Source organism: Zonotrichia albicollis, unplaced genomic scaffold (assembly GCF_047830755.1).
Source record: "Zonotrichia albicollis isolate bZonAlb1 unplaced genomic scaffold, bZonAlb1.hap1 Scaffold_254, whole genome shotgun sequence".
In the NCBI taxonomy this organism is placed as follows: domain Eukaryota; kingdom Metazoa; phylum Chordata; class Aves; order Passeriformes; family Passerellidae; genus Zonotrichia; species Zonotrichia albicollis.
The window spans coordinates 5955768-5980316 of NW_027428428.1; the positions used below are offsets into that span (position 1 = coordinate 5955768).

Genomic DNA, 24549 nt, shown 5'->3' on the forward strand with positions numbered 1-24549 from the left:
GTTAACAGGGCCCTCTGTGTTAACAGGGTTTCAAAGTGGAACATGAGGACAGGTCCCTGTCCTCCTCCCACATATGCATAGCAATGTCGAATTATAAAAACACTGTATGTAGTTGCCCTGAACCTGAAGTCCCACTCAGGCACCATCAGCCAAAGCTCCCCACTTGGAGTTGAAGGAAAATCTGCTAGAAATTCAAAAGGGTGTCGAGGGTTACTGGAGAAGGGTCTGTAGGAAAAGACTTTGATTTTGCTGGAAGAAGTTCCTCCTAACCTGTCACTGACTTTTCTCCATGAATAGCTCCCCAAGTACAGCCTCAGCAAATGTCCAACAGCAGCTCCATCAGGCACTTCCTCCTGCTGGCACTGGCAGACACGCGGCAGCTGCAGCTCCTGCACTTCTGCCTCTTGCTGGGCATCTCCCTGGCTGCCCTCCTGGCCAACGGCCTCATCATCAGCGCCGTAGCCTGCGGCCACCGCCTGCACACGCCCATGTTCTTCTTCCTGCTCAACCTGGCCCTCACTGACCTGGGCTCCATCTGCACCACTGTCCCCAAAGCCATGCACAATTCCCTTTGGGACACCAGGGACATTTCCTACACTGGATGTGCTGCACAGGTTTTCTTTTTTGTGTTCTATGGTGTAACAGAGCTTTACCTCCTGACCGTGATGTGCTACGACCGCTACGTGTCCATCTGCAAACCCCTGCACTACGGGACCCTCCTGGGCAGCAGAGCTTGTGCCCACATGGCAGCAGCTGCCTGGGCCAGTGGCTTTCTCTATTCACTGCTGCACATGGCCAATACATTTTCCCTGCCCCTGTGCCATGGCAATGCCCTGGGCCAGTTCTTCTGTGAAATCCCACAGATCCTCAAGCTCGCCTGCTCACAGTCCTACCTCAGGGAATTTGGTCTTCTTGCTGTAAGTGCCTGTTTGATATTTGGCTGCTTTGTGTTCATTGTTTTCTCCTATGTGCAGATCTTCAGGGTTGTGCTGAGGATCCCCTCTGAGCCGGGACGGCACAAAGCCTTTTCCACCTGCCTCCCTCACCTGGCCGTGGTCTCTCTGTTCCTCAGCACTTCAGTGTTTGCTCACCTGAAACCCCTCTCCATGTCCTCCCCATCCCTGGATCTGGCCCTGTCAGTTCTGTACTCGGTGGTGCCTCCAGCCCTGAACCCCCTCATCTACAGCCTGAGGAACCAGGAGCTCAAGGCTGCAGTGTGGACACTGATGACTGGATGGTTTTGGAAACATTAAATTTCTGGCCAGTTTCTGCAAGTCACATGTAATAAAACTCATCTTTGATAGTTCTTGTTCGTTTGGAAATTGCTTTGTTCTCTTCTTTCCTTTATTTCAGTTTTCTAATAGTGTCCATAATGAAATGTAATTGGTTGTGCCTCATTTCATTTAGTTTCCATCCAAATTCGCTGCGGCTCACTGACTGTACCAATGCAGAGCTGAAATCGTGGTGACTATAAAGGGGCTATAGGATCTCCCAGCAGAGTTTTCTGCAGAGATGCCCCTTTTTCTCCCATCCCTGGAGCTGCAGCAGCAATGTCTGTGTGCAGAGCTGGGGCAGATCAGTGCTGGCCCAGCAGCTGTGCCCAGCAGCAGCAGCACTTGGTGTTGCCAGTGCTGCTGCCGTGGGCCTGCCCCGCTGCCCTGGTGTCCCTGGTGTTGCTGCAGGGCCTGAGTGCTCTCGGGGCCGGGCACAGCCCTGGGGGTGGCAGTGCCGGGGCTGCAGCAGGGACAGGCCATGGGCACTGCTGGGGCAGCGCTGACGCCTCAGGCCAGGGCCTGGGGGCTCCAGGCTCCTTGCCCAGGCTCTCTCAAGAACACGCCCAGGCCAATGCTCAGCACAGAAAAGCCCCGTGAGCAGCCCCAGGCTGGCCGTGGGCAGGCTGGGGGCAAACAGCATGGCTGGGGCTCTGCAAGGGCCTTGGGGGAGACAGGAAGGAGCAGCAGAGCAGGGGCTGATCCATCCCCAGTGTGCTGCACAGCCCAGGGCAGCGTCCCAGAGTGTCCTCATGGAGCTGCCAACAACATCCCCCCTCTGCAGCCCTGGCCTCTCCCCCAGCTCACACAGGTGCCCCATCCTTGCAGGCACAGACACGGCAGCACTGGCTCACTAGCCCCTGTTTGCATGGCACACAGCACGGAGAGCACCCCCATGCTGTTGGTGTGGGGACATGAACCTGAGGGAGCACAAATGCCATCAGCCCCTGCGGCCAGCAAGGGCTGGGGGACACCAGGGAAACCACTCAGCTTTGTCCTGGCCTCTGCACTCAGCCAGAAAGTCTGCTCCCATCAGCTGGGAGTTTCCTGTGCCACTGCAGACTCTGTTGCTCAGAGCCAGGGCTGCCTGGCAGCCACCCCCAAACTTCCCCGAGCATTTCCTTTGCTTCACCTTTGCTTTCTTTCCTTGGCCCTGATCCAGATTTCTTCCTCTTGCCCACCCCTCTTCCCTCCCCTGCAAACAGCCCATCCCTGTTTGCCCTTTCCTCTCTGGCCCCACTCCCCATTGCCGTTCCTGACTTGGCACCATGGGAATGTCCATGGTCCATCAGGACCATCCTACAAGTGCTGCAGGAATTGTCTGCAGGCTCCTGCAGTGCCTGGTGCTGCTCCCTTGCCAGAGGCACCCCAGGCCAGGGGGGCACATCTGGGCTGCTGTGTCTGCCTCTGGGGCTCCCTGTTCTGGGCAGTGAGGAGGAGCTGCAGAGGCTCTGCAGGACTGACAGGATGGGCTTTGGGGCTGGCAGGAGAAGCTGAGGGACCTGGGTGCTGGAGCTTCTGAAGAGGAGGCCCAGGGCTCCTTCTGCAACTGCTCCAAGGGTGGCTTCAGAGAATCCCAGAATGAGCAAGGTTGGAAAAGACCTTGGAGATCATCAAGTCCAACCTGTGCCCTGACACTGCTTTGTCTCCCTGAGATTCCTCTTCTCCAGGATAAACAACCCCAGCTCCCTCAGCTGCTCCTCAAAGCTCTTGTGTTCCAGACCCCTCTGCAGCCTTGTTGTCCTTCTCTGGACACACTCGAACCCCTCCATGTCCTTCCTAAACTGGGGGCCCAGAACTGGACACAGCACTCGAGGAGTGGCCTCACCAGTGCCAAGTGCAGGGGAAGAATCACAGCCCTGCTCCTGCTGGCCACACCATTCCTGATCCAGGCCAGGAGCCTTTGGCCTTCTTGCCCACCTGGGCACACTGCTGGCTCATGTCCAGCCTGCTGTCCATCAGTCCCTGCAGGTCCCTTTCTGCCTGGCTGCTCTCCAGCCACTCTGTCCCCAGCCTGTAGTACTGCAGGGGTTGTTGTGGCCAAAGTGCAGGACCCAGCACTTGGTCTTGTTCAACCTCACCTTGTAGGATTTGGGCCCTGGATCCAGCCTGTCCAGGTCCCTCTGCAGAGCCCTCCTACCCTCCAGCAGATCCACACTCACACCCAGCTCGGTGTCATCTGCAAATTTGCTGATGCTGGACTCAATCCCCTCATGCACATCATCAGTGCACATATTGAAATCCACACTGGCTGGCTCTGATCCCTCGGCCATCCTGTGGGTGCCCTGTGATGGCACTCAAGGTGATCTGTTCCATAACCTTGCTGGGCACCCAGCTCAGGCTGACAGGCCTGGAGTTCCCCAGCTCCTCCTTCCAGCCCTGCTTGGGGATGGGCTCACACTGGCACCTCCAGACCTCTGGGACCTTCCTGCTGAGCCATCACTGATGGTAAATGATGGAGAGCAGCTTGGGGAGCTCATCCACAGCTCCCTCATCCCCTGGGATGGATCCCATCTGATCCCACACACCGGTGTGCATCTGAGTGGCTCAGCAGGTCCCCAGCTGCTTCCTCCTAGATTCCAGGGGCTGTTCTGCTCCCTGTGCCCTTCCACCAGCTCAGGAGAACACTTGTCCCAAGGATGACCTGTCTTATTCTTGAAAAATGAGGCAAAGAAGGGGTTAGGTACCTCAGCATTTCCCTCATATTTGGTAACCCCATCTCCCCCAATAATGAATGCAGATTGTCCTTGTACCTCTATTTGTCATTAATTTATTTATAGAAACCTTTTTCTTATCCCTCACAGAAGTGGCCTGGTTAAGTCTTAAGCTTTCACCTCTCTAATTTTCTTTCTGCATGACATAACAACATTCTTAAACATATCCTGAGTTACCTGCCTCTCTGTCCAAAGGTGATGCACTTTATTTTTTCCCCAAGTTCCTGCAAAAGGCCCATCACATACAGAACTTCACCTGTTGGCTAAAGTACACCTCAGAGATGAAAAATACAAGAGTCTATAAATGAAAAGAGGGAAAGCAAGCTAGGAAAGTAAAAGAAGAGGCTGGGAAGGCTAACGAAAACTAGGACACCCTTGATCACTTACCTCCCTCCTACCCTTGCAGTACCTCAAATCCTTCCTCCAATTCCTCTTTTTGTGGAACCAATTCCTCCTCCTCTCCCAGCTGTCATTCCTTTACCACCTCCTAACCCAGTTATACCTCCACCACCTTCCCCTCCACCCTCTCCTTACTCTCTTTACCCTTCACTACCGTCCCCTTACCTCTGCCATCTCATGCACCCCTTATTCACCACCAAGTTCCTGCTCTGCCTCCCCCACCACAAACGAGAAGCCAAACAACATCTCAGAATCTCATGCCCAAGAGTGAAGTTACCCAGTCAGCCGCCACAGCTGATGTTGTAACACCTGGTCCAAAGTGGCAAAAGTGAAAAATTGTTCCCCCTCAGAGAAGTTCTCATGGGCAGGGTGGCCAGTGAGATTGGATTTGTAAACGCTCCCTTGACTGTGTCCAAAGTTGGAAACTTTAAGAAAGAATTGTGAAATTTAGTGGAAGACACAGTAGGAATTGCAAATCAAATTGATCCATCTTTAGCCCTAATATTTATACATGGGGAGAACTGAACTCCATCTTTAACATCCTATTTTCCCCGGGAGAGACTCGATTAATACGAACTGAAGGAATGAAAATTTGGGAGTGAGAAAACCAACCTGGGCCCCCAGGTGACCAAAAAATGCCTTCAGTGGAGCCTGACTGGGACCCTAATCAAGAAGAGGGGAGAAGGAACATGAGAGATTACAGGTCCCTGATGACCAGAGGGATAAAAGAATCAGTCCCTAGAGGGAGTAATACCAGGTTAGCGTTGGACGGCACCCAGGAAAAAGACAACACCCCAGCACCATGGCTTAATAGGCTAAAGCAAAACTTCCAGATTTACTCTGATGTTGACCCAGATAGCCCAGAAGACCAATCTTGGGTTCCCTGCAGTCGGGGATGACCCCAAGAATCCTTTTTTCCCAGCCTGATGTTTCCAAGAAGGAGTCTGAATTCTTTGGCTCTGGTTTCCAAGGTTGTTTATTGTTTCTTATCTATAACATTTTTTCTCTGGCCTGCTGAGATCTTTTCAGCAGGTCAGACAGAGGCACACTCTCCATCCCGGGGCTGGTGTCTACGATTTATCCTATGAATTATGTGTACTTTATTTATCATTATTTTCCAATACCTAAAGACACACAGCAAGGGATTTTCAATCAAAACAAATGCACCTTTTATTGCATGCCCATAGCAAATGTAACAGAAGGATTAGAAAGGCAATAAAGGGCAGAGAGAGAGAGAAAGGAGGGTTGGGTTGGGGGAATAGCTACCAACAGGGAGATGAAATCCTTCTGGTCTGGCCAATAGATCCATCTGGTAACGTCGGGGATGTTATGAACAAAAATTCAGTTAATATTTTTTTTGTGAGAAAGAGTTACAGGGACGCAGCCAGGTCTCTGTCTCTGCCAAAATTCTTAGTGTTTTGTCATGGTAATCACGGGTCATTAGAGCTTATCTCCTCTTTTGTATTAGTAAAAGGCCTGGCTGGGTGGGGTAGATGGACCCTTCCCCGAGGCAGCGCGCTCTTCCAACATAGGGAAGACACCTGAGAGGGTGGGGGGGGTTATGCAAAGTGACTCCAAAGTCCAGAATGCTTTGTGAGACCACGACTTGAAACCCACAGAGAAAACCCCAAAAACAACGAGCCAAATAAGAATTGAGAGACTAAAGTGGTGTCTGGACATGAGGAGCCAGTTGCTGAGCCTGCGGAGATGCAGAGTCCCTCTCGCCCTGAGCAGAGAGTCGACCCAACGCCGGGACCAGGTAGCTGAGAAGCTGAAAGAACCAACATCTGACGGGGACATCACGCCCTAAAGGCTCCCATGAGGACTGGTTCCCGCGGCTCTGCCCCTAGCGGACAGAGCTGCGCATATCCTCCTCCTCTGAGTCGCCCTGGGAGGCACGACGGGGACTGCAGCCCTGCCGAGCCGCCCAATCCTGAGCTGATCACTTTTAATAAAGGCATTAAAAAGGAGAAGAAGTCTCCTGGCCCTGTTTATTTCAGCTGGGGGCGCTCGTCCGGAATAGCCACGCCGCAAGAAGACTCAAGACTGGCCATCTTGGACTTCAGGACAGCTGGCTACCAGGATCAGAGGGATCGGCTCAGGAGCAGCGACGCAGAGGAGCACCGGAGAACTGGACTGGTGAGAAAGCCGGTGGCGGGAGTGGGAGACGTGCGCATGTGTGTGTGAATGAGACGAAGGCCGGCAGCCGGACCTTCGAAGTGAGAGCAGACCTCTCAGTTCCGCGTTTCCGGACTCCTGCGAAGGATCCGGCTGGGAACAGGGGGCGGAGCTTGGAATTCGCGTGAGTGAGTCGTCTCCCAAGGGGGAATAAAGGGCCCCCCCCCTCTGGGCGTGCGGAGGGAATATTTGTATGAGTGGCACACATCCAAAATAGGCCCTGACAGAGGGAAGTCAGGCAGATTTGTCAGTCCCGAGAAGGATTCGGGTAGCATTTGTAAGTCTCGAGAAGGATTCGCGTTAGATTTTATCAGTCCCGAGAAGGATTTGGGTAGCACACAAGCCCTGCAGGCAAAAGTAAGTCCTGACACAGGAGTCAGGCACAAACCCCAGCGAAGGAGGCTGTGGTTTGCTTTTAAGTCCTGATACGGTGAAGCCTAAAAATTGGCGGGTTAGGCAAACTAAAATCAGGCAGTTGTTTTTCCTGACAGAGGGAGTCAGGCACGACGCGGATTCTTAGGCCGAGGCTTCGTGTGTTCAAGTCCCGATAGATGTAAGACCTGACGTGGGGAAAGTTAGGCAATCAAGAGATTGGGCAGTTGTTTCAGTATAAAGTCCTGAGCATCAGGCAGAAATTTGAAGTTTCAGTGGAGGAGGCTGAAGCTCCTCAAAGAAGGTTCTTTTTGAAATTACCGGTCGGTAAAGGCACCTTTGGGATTTTTATCACTTGTAAATAATACACCCTCCCATTTGTAAAATGGGAGGGTGTATTAGTAAAAAGACTGGTAAGAGACTGAGGTATATACATCCCAATAGTCCCTTAGGAGAACTGTTAGTAAAATGGGATTCTATAGAGGCCACGGAGGGAATAGATAAAGCGAAAATGATCCATTATTGTATGGAAGTGTGGCCAGAATTAGAGATACAAGGAGGATGGCCTTGGTGTGGGACAAAGGATAAGTGGATGTGCCAGCTGTTAAATAATTATCTGACAGCTCGAGGGGATACTGATCCTGAGCAATTATTGTATGTAGCTTGCTGGTTAAAGAGCGCTGTTGGGGATGAAGGGGTGCGAATTTGTAAGGTACAGAGGAAGAAAGAGGGGAATGAAGGAGGGGATGATAGGACTAGTAAAAGATGGGATCCCCTGGATTATTTGCCTCCTTCTGCCCCTCGACTTTATAATCCTCTTCTTCAAGCACCTCAAATGGCAGGTCCGGTTCTTCCCCCGGCTGCCATCTCACTGCCACCTGCTCAGACTCCTCCTTCTATCTCTTCAGCTTCCGCTATGATAAACCCAGTATCCCCTCCAGTTCCTTCTGCACCACCACAAGTGCCTACTCCACCTGCTGCATTCTCCACCCCTTCTCCAGCACCACGTAATATTCACTTAGGCTCTTCTCCCCCTCCTATTGCTGTCCCTTTATCTCCTCCTAGTTGGGACACAAATGCCTCCTCACCGGATAAACAGCTATCAGCAAATACACCTCCGGAGGGGCAGAAAGTTCAGGGTAACCCAGATATCCCTCAAAGTAGTTTGGCATCTGAAGATGGGCCGTACTGTGGTACCAGATCCAAGACCTCCAAGGCAGAGAGACTCTTTCCCCTCAGAGAGGTTCCTATGGGAGGAGTAGTGGGAGGTGTTGGCTTTGTGAATGCTCCCCTAACTGCTTCTGAGGTGAGAGGATTCAAGAAAGAGTTGGGGCATTTAGTTGAGGACCCAGTGGGCATAGCCAACCAAGTGGATCAATTTCTAGGTCCAAATATCTACACTTGGGGGAAGATTAATTCCATCCTGAGTATATTATTTTCTCCAGAAGAGGTCCAGATGATTAGGGTGGCTGGCATAAGAATTTGGGAGAAAGATAACCGTCCAGGACCCCAGGTGCCATCAGGCGAACAGAAATTGCCACTAACGGATCCCAGCTGGAACCCTAACCAGGAGGAGGGGAGGAAGGCCATGATGGAATATAGGTCTTTGATAATACGGGGGATCAAAGAGTCAGTTCCCAAAGGAACTAACACCCAATTGGCATTTGAGGGCATGCAGGAGAAAGAGGAAGCTCCTGCTGCCTGGCTTAACCGCCTAAAGCGGAACTTCCAGTTGTACTCTAGAATAGACCCAGACACCCCAGAAGGTCAAATGCTACTAAAAGTCCAATTTGTTACCAAATCTTGGCCTGATATAAGGAGGAAACTGGAAAAGATGGAAGAGTGGCAAGCGAAGGACATAAATGAGTTATTAAGAGAGGCACTGAAGGTGTATTTAAGGAGGGAGGAAGAAAAGGCAAAGGCAAAGGCTAAGATCATGGTTGCTGTAGCTAGGGAAAGTGCAGGGTGGGCGGGTACACCACCAGGAGGAGGCAGAGACAGGCCAGTACTGGCAGGTGCACGAAGGATTGAGAGACATCAAGTCCCTTTGAGAGGACGGCAGTGTTATTACTGTGGAGAGGCAGGACACACCAGGAGGTTTTGTAGAAAGCTCAGTCTCGATGAGGCAATAGCCAGGGAACAAGATAATTTAGGAAGGATTCTTAAGGGGGAGGACTAGGGGTGCCAGGGGCTTTTTAATATAGGGGACCCAATGCAACATCTAGAAGAGCCCTTGGTAAACTTTGAGGTGGGACCCCTAAATGAAGAATTTGAATTTTTGGTTGATACCGGAGCAGATAAGTCCTGTCTCAACAAAGTAACATCTGAAGTTAGACAAAAACCAGCTAGGCAGAAAGGATATCCAATACCACCAAAACTGGCCAGTAAGACTTAACTTATTATAAGTGGTGTGAAAGTAAAAGGTACCTTATTGTTTTCTTGTTGTGTGTGTGAGAGTGAGTCACAAGCAAAGTCAGCCTCAAATTCCCGGGCAGGTGGGAAGGGGGCAGTGGAAGTGTGTGTGTGTGTGTGTGTGTGTGACCTGCAAACCAGGCTTGTGTCCCCCGGGCGGGTGGGGGCTGTGACCAAAGCGTGTGTGTGTGTGTGACCTGCAAACCAGACTAGTGCTCCCCAGATGTGTGAGGGAGCCGTAGCTGTAAGAGTGTGAGTGACACGCAGGCAGCCTCACAGGTGAATGTGCACCAGAGGCAACCAGAGTCTGGGCCCTTCCAAGAGGCCCAGAGATACTGAGACCTGTGGGCCAACCCCAAGGTGAGGGGGGGCTATAGGGACACGTGATTTTCTAGTAATAAGTTTGTGTCTTAAAGGTGTGGAGGAATGTGTGAAAGTGAATGAGAAATGAGAGTGTGAATATAGATGAGTTAGAATAGAAGTAATGTAGATTGTGCATTACAAGTTTTACCACATCTCCTTAGAAGGAAGTGTATTGTGTAAAAGAATGGTGTAAGAAAAAAAAAAGGGAAAAAGAGATAAAGTGTAAGGGGTTGAAAGAAGTATTTAAGCTGTAAGTAAAAGTAAGAAACAGAAGCAAGAGATAAATAAATAAGATCTTAGAACAGAAAACCAGTGAATTAAATACACAGAAAAAAATAGGAGAATAAAAGTACTTTGAGAGTTAAGCTAGCTGAGAAATACAACTCCTTGCAAAATACAGAGTATGTAGAAGTTGATGAGAGAAACATACAAACTATGGAAAAAGAGAAATTACTGATAACATTAAACAGAGAAGCTGAGTTTTGATAAAATCATTAACAGTAGACCATTAATACCTGTGTTTGAAAGCCCATTTCAGGTACTCTTACTAATTCGACTGTGAAGACCAAAAAGAAAAAGGTTGGACTCACATCACTCTCACCCCCTGGCATTGGACCAGGATTCAACATCAGGTTTTTTTCCCTCTGGCATTCTGGCATTGGACCGGAGTGCACCCCATTCTCCCTCTGGCATTGGACCGGACTCCACCCCTTTCTCCTTCTGGCATTGGGCCAGAGTCCCAGTTTTTCTCTCTGGCATTGGGCCAGAGTCCACACCATTCACTTCCGGGCACTAGATAAGGATTCATCCACTTCACAAGCTAAATCACCTGAGTATACTGTGATAAAAGGACCAAAGGATTTAAAGTTGACTCTTAAAAGGAAGAGTCAAAAAGACTGAACTGTGTGGGAAAAAATTGCATAAAGAGTTCTAATATTGCTTAAAATGTTTCAAAACTGTTTTGTGTAAATTTTGTTGGTAAAAAGTTTAAGGCTGTAAATAAGTAATTCTATTTTAAGTTCCCCAATATACTTCTAAAGACTCCAGGTTAATCCTCTACAGAACACTCCCCTGGGGGGGGAAACTAAAATTTGTAGGGAACAGACCAAGAGAGGCTTAACCAGAGAAGCGGGTAGAAGGGACTCTAAAGAGCTTGGAAGCTTCTCCTCAGAAAAAATTCCCCAAGAGGCAAGGCCGGGTGGGCAGGCTGTGCAAGATGACCCATACCGGACTCTTGGGAAGGGTGGTACTGATGGCTCTGATTGCTGGTGGTGCTCAGGGGAGCCCAGGAGAGCCGTGCAGTGAATGCTACCAACCCCTCTATGAGGAGGAAGTGAGCTCCTTGTCGAGAGTCCACATCAGTTCTAACCCTGATTGTGTTAACCCCTCCCACTTGGTCATTTATGAGAAAAATAAGAGAGTGTATTGGATCGCCCAGAATACTGCCACTTTTAGGCAGCCACTCCTAGGAGAGTGCCCTATAGAGGAAGCCTGGTTTTGCTTTGAATGTGATGCTGCTGAAACAAGCTCAGCAGATCTAGTAAAAAGCAAAGAAATGGTGAAAATAGTAAGAAAAATTGTTTGTTACAAGTATTTAGATGAGTGTACTAGAAAAGAGATAAACCCCTTTTGGAACACATTTCAGGGGAGCTCTAAACCCCTAGGTTTGATCTCATCTGGCAACTGCATTGCTATGGTGATAAAACCAAATTTCTTATTACCTAAAGAAACTGGATCAAGTTTGGGAGTTCCTATATATAATGATTTGGGAGAAATTAAACAAAACCGGGAAAGTGAAATAGAAATTGGGAAAATCCAAAATTGTAAAAGCCAAGTTCGGATCCCAAAATCTGTGTTGAACAAAGTCATTCGGCTCCAGGCAGTATTAAAAATAAAGAATTCAATTTTTAGGGACATTTCAAATGAAATAAAAAGATTGGCATGTGTAAATAATCAAGATCAAACTCCTACACTTGATCCCAGTGGCTGGGAGAATTTAGAGATTTTCAGAAAATATGTATGGGAAAAAGTGGTTTTTCTCGCTGTGTGTGTACTTGGAGGATTGCTCTTTTTACTATGCTTATTTGTCTGTTTTAGTAAAACAGTATTGGCTGTACAAACTAATCTGGAAAAACCAAGAAAAGTAACAAGGTTAAGTAAGCATGATTACCACAGTGCACAAAAGATTTATAGTAGATTCAAAACAAAAAATTGTGAGTTGATGCGAGCTTAAGAATTTAAGCTCGATCAAAGAAAAAGAGGGGGGACTGTTATGAACAAAAGTTCAGTTATTATTTTTTTTGTGAGAAAGAGTTACAGGGACGCCGCCAGATCGGTCTCTGCCAGGATTCTTAGTGCTTTGTCATTGTAATACCGGGTCGTTAAGGCTGATCTCCTCTTTTGTATTAGTAAAAAGCCTGGCTGGGTGGGGAAATGGCCCTTCCCCGAGGCAGTGCGCTCTTGCAGCATAGGGAAGACACCTGAGAGGGTGGGGGGGGTTATGCAAAGTGACTCCAAAGTCCAGAATGCTTTGTGGGACCACGACTCGAAATGCAACGAGAAAACCCCAAAAACAATGAGCCAAATAAGAATTGAGAGACTAAGGTGATGTCTGGACGTGAGGAGCCGAGTGCTGAGCGTGCAGAGATGCTGAACACCTTCGGAGCCCCTCTCGCCCTGAGCAGGGAGTGGTCCCAACGCCGGGACCCGGGTAGCTGCCGAGGCTCAAAAACAACACCTGACGGGGACATCAGGCCCTAAAGGCTCCCATGAGGACTGGATCCCCGGCTCTGCCCCTAGTGGACAGAGCTGTGCATATCCTCCTCCTCTGAGTCGCCCTGGGAGACGCGATGGGGACTGCAGCCCTGCCGAGCCACCCAATCCTGAGCTGATCACTTTTAATAAAGGCATTATAAAGGAGAAGAAGTCTCCTGGCCCTGTTTATTTCATAATTACTACAATGTTTTGTGATATCAGTTTGTTAGAGACGGTCCAAGATCCCTCATCTGCCTCACAGCCGCCATCAAGGACGGAGATTGAAGGCCCCCCTAGGACTGAGACTGAGACCCTTCAAATTCTAACCCAGGGCTGCTGGCCTGACTGGAGGGGGATGTCTGCCATGGGAAGCGGGATGTTTCCCATAGGAACCAGTCCTGAAACAACGGGCCCCGCTCACTGCTGGCACCGGTTTGTGCTGTTCAGAACTGGACTGTCTGTACCTGTTCCCAATGGATTTATTCTCCACTGTGCCCTCCATGTGCCGTCCTGCTCCCTCCCGACAGTAGATTATAAAAGAGCCCTGAGGTAACCAAAGGCTTTGAGACTCTCCCTGACGTGACCAGACGGATCTATTGGTCGGACCACGAGGATTTCATCTCCCTGTTGGTAGCTATTCCCCCCTCCTTTTCTCTGTCTCTCTGTCCTTTATCTCCTTTCTAATCCTTGTGTTGCATCTGCTGTGGACACTCACTAAAAGGTGCATGTGTTTTGGTTAATACTGAAGGTCCCCTGCAGTGTGTCTTTGCACCCTGAGATCAGTGAAACGAACCATCGTGACCCCCCTTGTACCAGGGGATGGTGACACGGCCTGATGAGGTTGCTGCCCACAGCGTGTGAACGTGATCTTCTTGGTGGCGACTGCACTGCTTCACCTGCTCTTGCTTTCTGGTGTCCCTATTCCAGAATTGCCTGTGCCACCTGCCTTTCTTATATTGTGGTTCTCTGCAGTTCCTTCAATAGTCAGCCCTTCCTAAGTTCACTCTTGGAATAGGAGATCATCACCTCCTTATCATAGTGAGTGCACTTGAATGCACTTGAATGCATTTTGCCTGCATTCCAAATGTGCTCCCTATTTCTGATTTACTGTGGAATCTCTGTTTGTATTTTCTACCTCTGTCAAGGTGGGGATTTTAGGTACTTGAGATGACATTCGGTGCTCAGATGCAGGTGGTTTTTGTTTCTCATCAGTGACGCAGCCTCACAAGCATGAGTTCTGCAGCCTTTCATCTAAGGCACAAAATGGCTCACTGTCTCTTGTTACAAGGCCTGGATGGGACCAAGGAGACCATGGTGATACTGGGAGTCCAAGGAGATCGTGGTGACACCATGGACACTCATGGAACCATGGACATTGTGACACAGCAGGGCTTCATGGAACTGAGGAGTCAATTGGGACTCTACCAAACCTCATGGAACCAAGGGCCCATTGTGACACTGAAGAACTTCTGGGAACCAAGAGTCTCTTGTGACACAGGGAGTACTCATGGAACCATGCAGACCATTTTGAAACTTCAAGGCTTGTTGGAACCAAAGGGTCATTCTGGCACTTCTGAGCCTTTGAACCAAAGGGACCACAGTGACACAGTGGGGCTCTGTGGAACCAAGGGGCGGTGGTGACATTGTGGAGTGTCATTGAACCAACTGTCCACGGTGACACTGCAGGGCCTGATGGAATCATGGACACCATTGTGACACTGCAGGGCATCATGGAAGCAAGGGGCCATTGTCACACTGTGGGGCCTCTTGGGATCGAAGGGCAGTTGTGATACCATGGAAATTATGGCAACTGTGGCACCATGAAACCAAGGAGACCATTGTGACACTACAGAGCCCATGGACCTAAGGATTCATGAAACAGTGCAGGACACATGGAACCGAGGGGCCATTGTGAAGCTGTAGAACCAAAAGAGCCCATTGTGCCACTCTGGGCCCCCGTGGATCCAAAGGTCCATTTTGACATTGCAGGGCCCCATGGAATCCTGGAGACCACTGTGAAACTTTGGGGCCTTGTTGAATGAAGTGTCCCTGCAGGGCCTGATGGAACCAATGAGACCCCATAGAACCAAGGGTCCATTGTGACCCTGTGGTACCAAGGTGTCGTGGCTTGACCCAGGCCAAATGCCAGGCATCCATGTGGGCTGCTCACTCACTCCCCTCTGCAGCTGGAAAAAGAAAATTTAATAAAGGGTTCATGGGTTGAGATAAGGACTGGAGGAGATCACTCATCAAATACTGTCCTGGAAAAACAGGCTTAGCTTAGAGATGTGAAATTCATTTATTGCTAACAAAATCAGAGCATGAAAAGGGGAAATAAAATAAGCTCCTCACCTCCCTCCTTCCATCTCTACCTCCCACCCCAGCAGTGCAGGGAGACAGGGAATGGGGGTTAAGGTCAGTTCATCACCCATGGCTTCTGTCCCTGCTCAGGGAGAGGAGTGGTTGCCCTGCTGCACCGTGGGTCCCTCCCAAGGGAGACAGTACTGCAGGAACTTCTCCCACGTGAGTCCATTTCAGGGGCAGCAGCCCTCTGCAAACTGCTGCAGTGTAAGTCCATGCCAGGGACAACAGTCCTTCCCAAACTGCTGCAGCATGGGTCACTCTTCCAGGGGTGCATTCCTCCAGGGACAGGCTGCTCCTGCCTGGGAGCAGGGCCCCTCTCTCCATGGCTCTCCTGCAGGGTGCCTGGGTCTCCAGGGCCTGGAGCACCTCCTGCCCCTCCTTCTGCATTCACCTTGATGTCTGAAGAGTTGTTCTTCTCACATGTTCTCCCTCTGCTCTCCTCTGACTGGAGTTAAAACTGCGCCACAATCTCTATTTGATTTCTTTTTAAATCTGTTATCACAGAGCCATTGCCACCATTTGTAACTGGCCCAGGCTTTGCCAGCAGCAGGTCCATCTTTGAAGCCACCAGGAATTGGCTGTGCCAGACACGGTGGAAGCTTCCAGCAGCTTCTCACCAGGAGCCGTCCCTGTGCCCCCTGTGAAATACAAAGCTGTGTTTCGTGTCAGGTACATACAGGCAACATGGTATTTGTGATAGTAATATGTGTGGAAACCCACCATGGGACAGTTATAAAGACAAATTCTAATAATTTCTGAGGAGGTAAAGCATGGAACAAGGCCTTTGAACCTATCTTTTGTTTGTAATTAACCTTCATAAGTCTTAAGTTGGTTTAGGAACATTCGAATTAAAGTGTTAAGGATGTTGCTTTTTGACAGGAACTTTCTGCTTGTAGCTAAGCCTTAAAGAGTTTTGCAATAACCTTTTAAAGTATAATTTTGGAATATTGCTTGTAGTAAGGATCTTTGAAACTATAGCTTTAGAATATATAAAAGGAAGCATGCTTATCTCACACCTTAACAAAACTGTGAAAAGCAGTCTAAGAAAGGAAGATGAACATCAACTGAAGGATTTATAGTTTTGACCAAGGGAAGCTGGACATCACTGTTATGAGGTTTATAGTCCTTGCAATTAAAAGGTGGACCCACATCTGGATTCTGGACCACACCATCTGGGAGATTTCTTTGTTCTTTCAGAAACCAAACCACCACCATCTGGGGATACTCCTTTCTGGGATACATCCTGAGAAAAACTAAATCAAAATAGGTATGAAATTGTGACATAAAAATTGGAAATAGAAACTGCTGAGAAAGCTGATGAGCACCCCTATAAATACCTGTAAGCCTCAACTATTGGAGTGCAGCTGGAGGGAAAACTTCCCCCACTGTACCCAGCACTGTATTGCTCATACTTTACCATAGTAATTAATGACTTGATTGCTGCTTGAATATGGGCCTAGTCAAGCTTCTCATTTATAACACTCCTGTGGTGGGAGCTGGGAGAGAAGAAGGGGACGCTGGCCAGTCCCTCAGGGAAGGTGCGGCTCATTTGCTGACAGCCGGTGCCTCCCAGCTGAAAACTTTCAAACTCAGTGTTTTTCTGGGACACAACATTTTTCACAGGCTGATCCACGTTTGGTCAGGGGCTTCTTGCTGGGATTTGGGGTGCCTGACTCCCCTTGCGTGCACCAGTGGCTTGGGGGACGTGGCTTCCAGAGGCGCTGCCTTTGGCCACAAGCCGGGAGGGGGTGAGGGTTGTGCCGAGGAGCAGAAAGCGGGAACAATTTGAATCGCGGGGTGGGGTGGGGGTGTTGGAGAGCGAGCATTGCTGACTTTTTCGGGGAAAGAAGACCCGCAGAGCCGGGATGGAGATGCCTGGGAAAGCTTCTCCTTCCCAGCTGCCGGCGTGCACTGGTGGTTCTGGGGGGAGAGGGAAAAAGCATTCGGTCACTCCTGCTGCCAAGGCACTGGCAGCACGGTGGGGGTGGGCTGTGAGAACAAAGACCCTGCCCTGCAGGCCAGGTCTGGGCTGTTTGGCCTGCCCACCGCCGGGTTTTGAGGCTGTGATCCCACTACCCGGGTCCGGGGCACCGTTCTGTGGGCCAGGTCTGGGGTCCTTGGTCCGCCCACCCAGACTGGGGCCAGGGATTCTGTCCCACCCAGTGGTGCAGGTCCAAAAATCCCTCTGCTGCTGCTGCTGCTGCTGCTGCTGTTGCTGCTGCTGCTGATCTTTCTGGGGAAAAAAAAAATAAAAAAGATGAACAGAGCTACCAGCTCAAAGTACTGGAAAGCCACGAGTCAGACTCAGCCCAAGTGATTCAATTAAGGACAGTGGCCAAGGCATTCCAGAAATTTTCTCAATATTATTTGATAATTATCAATGGATTTTTTTAAATAGTTATTAGTGATTTTTCTTTAGCAGTTCTTTGTTTCAGGATTCTGCAAGTCTGTTTCAGGACCAAAAGGGACCTGCAGGGATGTCAAAGATCAACACCTTCAGTGACTGGGATTGTACTGGGATGCTACAGGGATCATACTGGGAGCAGCTGGGCCCATGCCGGGGCAGACTGCGATCACACTGAGGAAGGCTGGGATCATACTGGGATGGAGTTAGAGCCTGCAGGGGGCAATTGAGACCATATTGGGGACAGATGGGATATACTGGGAGTGACTGGGATCATTCTGAGGGTGACCAGGAGCAGCTCTGAGCAACTGGGATCATTCAAGGAGCAACTGGGAGGAACTGGGAGTGACTGGGTGCGTGCTGGGGTGATTGGAAGCCACTGGGCTTATACTGGGATGAACTGGTATCATGCTGGAGGTGACTGGGATCATACTGGCAGTGAGTTTGACTACACTGAGGCTGACTGGAAGGGGTTGTGAGCAAATGGGATCAGGCTGGAAGGAACTGGGAGTTACTGGGAATGTGCTGGAAGGAACTGGGGTACACTGGGAGAGACTGGGAGTGACTGGAACAAAAGTGAGGGTGAAAGGGAACAACTGGAACCATGTGGAGCACCATGTGGTTCATACTGGCAGGGACTGGGAGCACACTGGGATCATCTCTGGATCATACTGGGAGGGACTGGACTAACACTGGGAGTGTCTGAGAGTGACTGGGAACACACCCTGCAAATCATTCCCCAGCCTGGGGGGGTCTGGGAACAACTGGGAGCAAGTAGCATCATACTGGGAGTGACTGGGTTGATATAGCTGGAGGCAACTGGGACTCTACTGGGAGTGATTGGAAGTTATGGGATTATACTGGGACCATACTGGGAGTGCTGGCATGTGACAAGGATCATACTGCAGCTTCCTAGACTCCTATTGGTATTGAAAGGGAGCAACTGGGAACACACTTTGGGCCACTGGGAGCAACTGAGAGAAGCTGGGATCATGCTGCAAGCCAACTGGAGGAACTGGCAATGACTGGATGCATGATGGAGGCAACTGGGATATACTGGGCATGACTGAGATGATACTGGGATAACAAGCAAATTCCTGGGATCACTGTGAGTCTGGGAAGAACCATGGACATGCTGAGGGAAACTGGGATGTAGTGGGAGTGTTTGTAATCATACCGGGAATGACTGGGAACAAGAGGGACCATGCTGGGGAGAACTGGGACCATGGTAGGGGCAACTGGGAGTGAGTGAGAGTGACTGGGTCTACACTGGGGGCAACTGGGCATGACTGGGATCATGATGGCAGGGACTGGGATCACATGGGGAGTGACTGGGACTATAGAAGGGACAACAGGGTTCAACTGGGATCACACTGGGAGGAACAGGGAGCAACTGGAACCATGATGGGGGCAACTGGGATCATACTGGGTCATACTTGGACTGCACTGAGGGTGACTGGGAGTGGCTGTGAGCAACTGGGATCAGGCTGGAAGCAACTGAGGACAACTGGGACTAACTGGGAACCTGCTGGGAGTAGTTGGAATATGCTGGGAGTGATTGAAACCACAGTGGGGGTAAATGGGAGCAACTGGAACCCCACTGGATGATAATGGGAGCAGCTGTGCCCATGCTGGGGTCATACTGGAACTGACAGGCATCATACTGGGATTGAGAGGAATAGTACTGGGAGTATCTGAGAGTGACTGGGATCCTACTGGAACCAGACTGGGAGTGACTGGAAAGGTGCTGGCTCTGGCTGGAACCATGCTGGAGGTGACTGGGAGCAACTGGGCCCACACAGGGAGTGACAGGGAGTCACTCTGAGCATGACTGGAATCATACTGGGAGGATCTACGAGTGACTGGGATCATACCGGGGTGGTTGTAACCATACTGGGAGTGACTGGGTGCAACTGGGATCATCCTGAGAGCCACTGGGATTACAGCAGATGAGAATGGATCCTGACTGGGGGTTACTGGGAGCTACTGGGCCCATGCTGGGAGGAAAATGTGGACACATTAGGAGCAACTGGGATCAACTGGAGGATACTGCAACCATGCTAAGGGGACTAAGGACACAAAAACTGGGGTAACTGGGACCACACTTTGGGCAACTGCCAGTAACTGGGATCATGCTAGAGGCAAGTGGGAGTAAGTGGGAAAGACTGGGGTAATTTTCAGGAAACCAGAACCTCACTGGGGCAACTGGGATATGCTGGGAGTGTCTGTGACCATACTGGGGGCACTGGAACCACACTGCAAACAGCTGAGACCATGCTGGGGGCAACTGGGAGTGAGTGGGACCGTGCTGAGAGGGACTGGGACTATTCTAGAGAAAACTGGGATCATACTGGGAGGAACTGGGAACAACTGGGACTATTCTGGCAGCAGCTGGGATCATACTGGGATCACAGTGGGAGCAGCTGGGTCTATGCTGGCTGAGACTGGGATCACACTGCAGGTGACTGGAATCACACTGGGATTAACTGGGAGTGGCTGTGAGCAACTGGAATCATGCTGAAAGCAACTGGGAGGAAGTGGGAGTGACTGGGTGCATGCTGGGGTGACTGGGTGTGAGAGTCTGTCAGAATTTTGCCTCATCTGCCTCACGATCATCCTTGGGAGACCACTGAAGAGAAGAACCCCCCCCGTCTATATCTGGCTCTGAAGGAGAAAAGTCACACGCCACAGGCCCTGAGACCTGAAAGCTCAGTGTTAAGTTATTGTTTTCACTGGTGTGTTTGCTGTATGCTAAGTTGCACTGTGCCCCATGTGCAACAATAACACCTTTGGAAGCTGTCCCATCTCTTGGCCTGGCTGGACTTCTCCTGAGTTTCAGGTGGTCTCCCACAGAAGACCCTCACCTGTTTTACAACCACCGTGACAGACAGACGGAGATGTGGGAAGCTTTTCCATCAAGGACTGAGACATGAAACTCCTAAAAGGCCCCTCTGCTCCTTCCAAGGACTGGGGCTGAAACCCCCAGCTCAGGGGAGGTGTGTGGGGGAGGGAAGCTGACAGAAGCGAGAGGTTTGCCTGCGGGTTGTGACTACTGGAGCAAGAAAACAATGGCTCTCATTTACTGCTGAGAACATAGACTACCTGTTACATCTGTTCCCTATTTCATCTGTTTCCCCCTCTCACAATTTTCAGTAATTAAAAACCTCTGAGTTAGCTAGAAATTTTGAGATCTCCCCAGCGTAACAGGTGGATCCTTGACTGGACTGGACCAAAGGACTTCGTCTCTGCATTGGTAGCTATATCCCCTCTCCCTCTCTCTCTCTCTCTCTTCTCTCTCTTTATCTTTTTCTCTCCCTTAATCCCTCTATTGCATTTTTGCTGTGGTTATTTCAATAAAATTGCATTTGTTTTGATTATCACTGCAAACCCCCTTGTACTGTGTTAGTTTTTGCACTCTGAAATCATTCCTACAAACCATCAGGACATCTGTTCACTAGGATGGATCCTGACACAGTATACCCTGGAAAAGCTGCAGCCCATGGCTTGGGCAGGTTCCCTCCTCGCTGGGAGATTTAAGAGCTTGCTGGAGGCTGGGCCCAGAGGGTGGTGGGGATGGTGCTGCACCCAGCTGGTGTCCAGGCACTGGTGGTGTCCCCCAGGGAGCTGTGCTGGGCCCAGTCCTGTTTAATATCTTCACTGATGATCTGGGGGAGGGGATCGAGTCCACCATTCACAAATTGCAGATGGCACCAAGCTGGATGTGAGTGTGGATCTGCTGGAGAGCAGGTAAAGAAGACACAGCCTTAAGGTGCATGAGGGGAGGGTTAGGCTGGACAATAGGAAGAAGTTCTTCACAGAAAGGGTGAGTGGGCATTGGAATGGGCTGGCCAGGGGGGAGGTGGCAGAGTCACTGTCTCTCTCCAGTGGCACTTAGTGGCATGGTCTGAGTGACAAGGCAGTATTAGGGCATTGGTTGGACTTGATGATCCCAAAGGTATTTTCCAGCCTATTTGATTCTGCATTCTGTAATATTTTGGACACCCTGGGGCCAATGTGACACTGCAGAGCCTCGTGGAACTGGGAGGACCATGGTGAAACCCTGCAGCCCCACAGAACCAGGGGTCCACTGTTGTGCTGTGAGGCCAAATGGAAGCAGGGAGTGCCCCGTGACACTCTGGGTCCTCATGGAACCAGAGAGACCATTGTGACACTGCAGGGCCTTGTGTAACCAAGGGGTTTCACCTTTTTGACACTGCAAAACCAAGGAGACCATTGAGAGACTCCAAAGCCGAGTGGAACCAAGGGGCCTTTCTGACACTGAGGGACCTCATGGAACCAATGGGACATTGTGACACTGCAGGATGCTGTGTAACCAAGGGACCACTGTGACAGGATGGGGCCTCAAGGGATCTGGAAGAACATTGTGACACTGTGGGGCCTCGTGGAAACAAGGAGTCCATTGTGACACTGAGGGGATTTGTGGAACTCCAGAGACCATGGTGACAGTGTGGGACCTATAACCATAGGGGCATTGTGACACTCTGGGACCTCATGGAAACAAGGGGCCACTGTGAAACTGCAGCACCAATGAGTACATTGTGACACTGTGAAGCCCCATGGAACCAAGAAGAACATTGTCACATTTTGGGGCCCCATGTAACCAAGGAGACCATTGTTGCTCTGCACGGTCTCATGGATCCAAGGACACCAGTGTGACAGGTGTCCTTGTCAGGTGGAAATCAGGTGCAGGGCCTGATATTACGAAGAGGCCATTGTGACACGGAGGGGCCCCATGGAAACAAGGACATCTTTGCAGATGACACCAAGCTGAGTGTGAGTGTGGATCTGCTGGAGGGCAGGAGGGCTCTGCACAGGGCTCTGCAAAGGCTGGATCCAGGGCCCAGATCACACAAAGTGTGGTTTAACAAGTCCAAGTCCAGTGTCCTGCACTTTGGCCACAGCGCTACAGGCTGGGGACAGAGGGGCTGGAGAGCAGCCAGGCAGAAAGGGACCTGCAGGGACTGATGGAGAGCAGGCTGGACATGAGCCAGCAGTGTGCCCAGGTGGGCAAGAAGGCCAAAGGCTCCTGGCCTGGCTCAGGAATGGTGTGGCCAGCAGGAGCAGGGCAGGGATTCCTCCCCTGTGCTCAGCACTGCTTGGACAGCACCTCGAGTGCTGTTTCCAGTTCTGGGCCCCCTGGGGTGGGCAAGAGGAAGAAATATGAAGCAGGAGGAGTAAAGAAAGCAAAGGTAAAAAAAAGGAAATGCTCAGGGCAGATAGGGAGTGGCTGCCAGGCAGCTCTGGCTCTGAGAAACAGCATCTGCAGTGAGACAGGAAACTCCCAGCTGATGGGAACAAACTTTCTGGCTGACTGCAGAAGCCAGGACAAAGCTAAGTGGTTTCCCTGGTGTCCCCCAGCCCTTGCTGGCCCCAGGGGCTGATGGCATTTGTACTCCCTCAGGTTCATGTCCCCACAGCAACAGCATGGGCGTGCTCCCCCTGCTCTGTTCAATGCAAACAGGGGCTGCTGAGCCAGTGCTGCCGTGTCTGTGCCTGCAAGGATGGGGCACCTGTGTGAGCTGGGGGAGAGGCCAGGGCTGCAGAGGGGGGATGTTGTTGGCAGCTCCATGAGGACGCTCTGGGACACTGCCTTGGGCTGTCCACCGCACTGGGGATGGATCAGCCCCTGCTCTGCTGCTCCTTCCCGTCTGCCCCAGGGCCCCTGCAGAGCCCCAGCCATGCTGTTTGCCCCCAGCCTGCCCACGGCCAGCCTGGGGCTGCTCACGGGGCTTTTCTGTGCTGAGCATTGGCCTGGGCATGTTCTTGAGAGAGCTTGGGCAAGGAGCCTGGAGCCCCCAGGCCCTGGCCTGAGGCGTCAGCGCTGCCCCAGCAGTGCCCATGGCCTGTCCCTGCTGCAGCCCCGGCACTGCCACCCCCAGGGCTGTGCCCGGCCCCGAGAGCACTCAGGCCCTGCAGCAACACCAGGGCCACCAGGGCAGCGGGGCAGGGCCACGGCAGCAGCACTGGCAACACCAAGTGCTGCTGCTGCTGGGCACAGCTGCTGTGCCAGCACTGATCTGCCCCCAGCTCTGCACACAGACATTGCTGCTGCAGCTCCAGAGAAGGCAACAAAAGGGGCATCTCCCTTGGAAATTTTGCTCAGAGATTCTTTATTTCATTTGAAGCTATTGAGAACACAGCTCCAATTGACACAGTCTGGAGCCACAGGGAAGGTGGAGAGTAACAAAACTAGAAATGGCAGAAACAATGGCCTTGGTTTAGGGAGTATATTAAAAAATTAAAACAGACGGGAAATAACCAATCCAAGAAATGTGCCAAATATGACTTTTATTACAAGAGATATGCAGAAATTGGCAACCAGTTTAATGTTTTCTAAATTTTCCAATCATCAGTCTCCACACTGCAGCCTTGAGCTCCTGGTACCTCAGGCTGTAGATGAGGGGGTTCAGGGCTGGAGGCACCACCGAGTACAGAACTGACAGGGCCAGATCCAGGGATGGGGAGGACATGGAAGGGGGCTTCAGGTAGGCAAATGTGGCAGTGCTGAGAAACAGAGAGACCGCGACCAGGTGAGGGAGGCAGGTGGAATAGGCTTTGTGCCGTCCCTGCTCAGAGGGAATCCTCAGCACAGCCCTGAAGATCTGCACATAGGAGAAAACAATGAACACAAAACAACCGAAACCTAAACAGACAGCAAGCAATGACATCCAAATTTTTCTGAAGGTGGAGTGTGAGCAGGAGAGCTTGAGAATCTGGGGGATTTCACAGAAGAACTGGCCCAGGGCATTGCCATGGCACAGGGGCAGGGAAAATGTATTGGCTGTGTGCATGAGAGCATTGAGAAAGCCACTGGTCCAGGCAGCTGCTGCCATGTGGGCACAAGCTCTGCTGCCCAGGAGGGTCCCATAGTGCAGGGGTTTGCAGATGGACACGTAGCGGTCGTAGCACATGACGGTCAGGAGGGAAAATTCTGTAGAAATGAAAAACAAAACCAGAAATAGCTGAGCAGCACATCCTGTGTAGGAGATGTCCCTGGTGTCCCAGAGGGAATTGTGCATGGCTTTGGGGACAGTGGTGCAGATGGAGCCCAGGTCAGTGAGGGCCAGGTTGAGCAGGAAGAAGAACATGGGCGTGTGCAGGTGGTGGCTGCAGGCTACGGCGCTGATGATGAGGCCGTTGCCCAGGAGGGCAGCCAGGGAGATGCCCAGCAAGAGGCAGAAGTGCAGGAGCTGCAGCTGCCGCGTGTCTGCCAATGCCAGCAGGAGGAAGTGCCTGATGGAGCTGCTGTTGGACATTTGCTGGGTCTGCTCATTTCAACCTTCAGAAAAAGGAAAGA

At 50.9% G+C, this 24549-nt stretch overlaps 1 protein-coding gene across 1 annotated transcript; it reads left to right on the forward strand.

Annotated features, from left to right (window-relative positions):
• The first annotated feature begins 320 nt into the window (after positions 1–320).
• Positions 321–1253, forward strand: LOC141727822 (olfactory receptor 14J1-like). The gene has a single exon (XM_074534110.1). It carries the CDS (start codon positions 321–323, stop codon positions 1251–1253), a length of 933 nt encoding a protein of 310 aa, XP_074390211.1.
• The last annotated feature ends 23296 nt before the right edge of the window (positions 1254–24549 follow it).

What these genes read in the sequence shown, in the direction of transcription:
- LOC141727822 (XM_074534110.1), top strand. Translation starts at nt 321, where the DNA reads ATGTCCAACAGCAGCTCCATCAGGCACTTCCTCCTGCTGGCACTGGCA.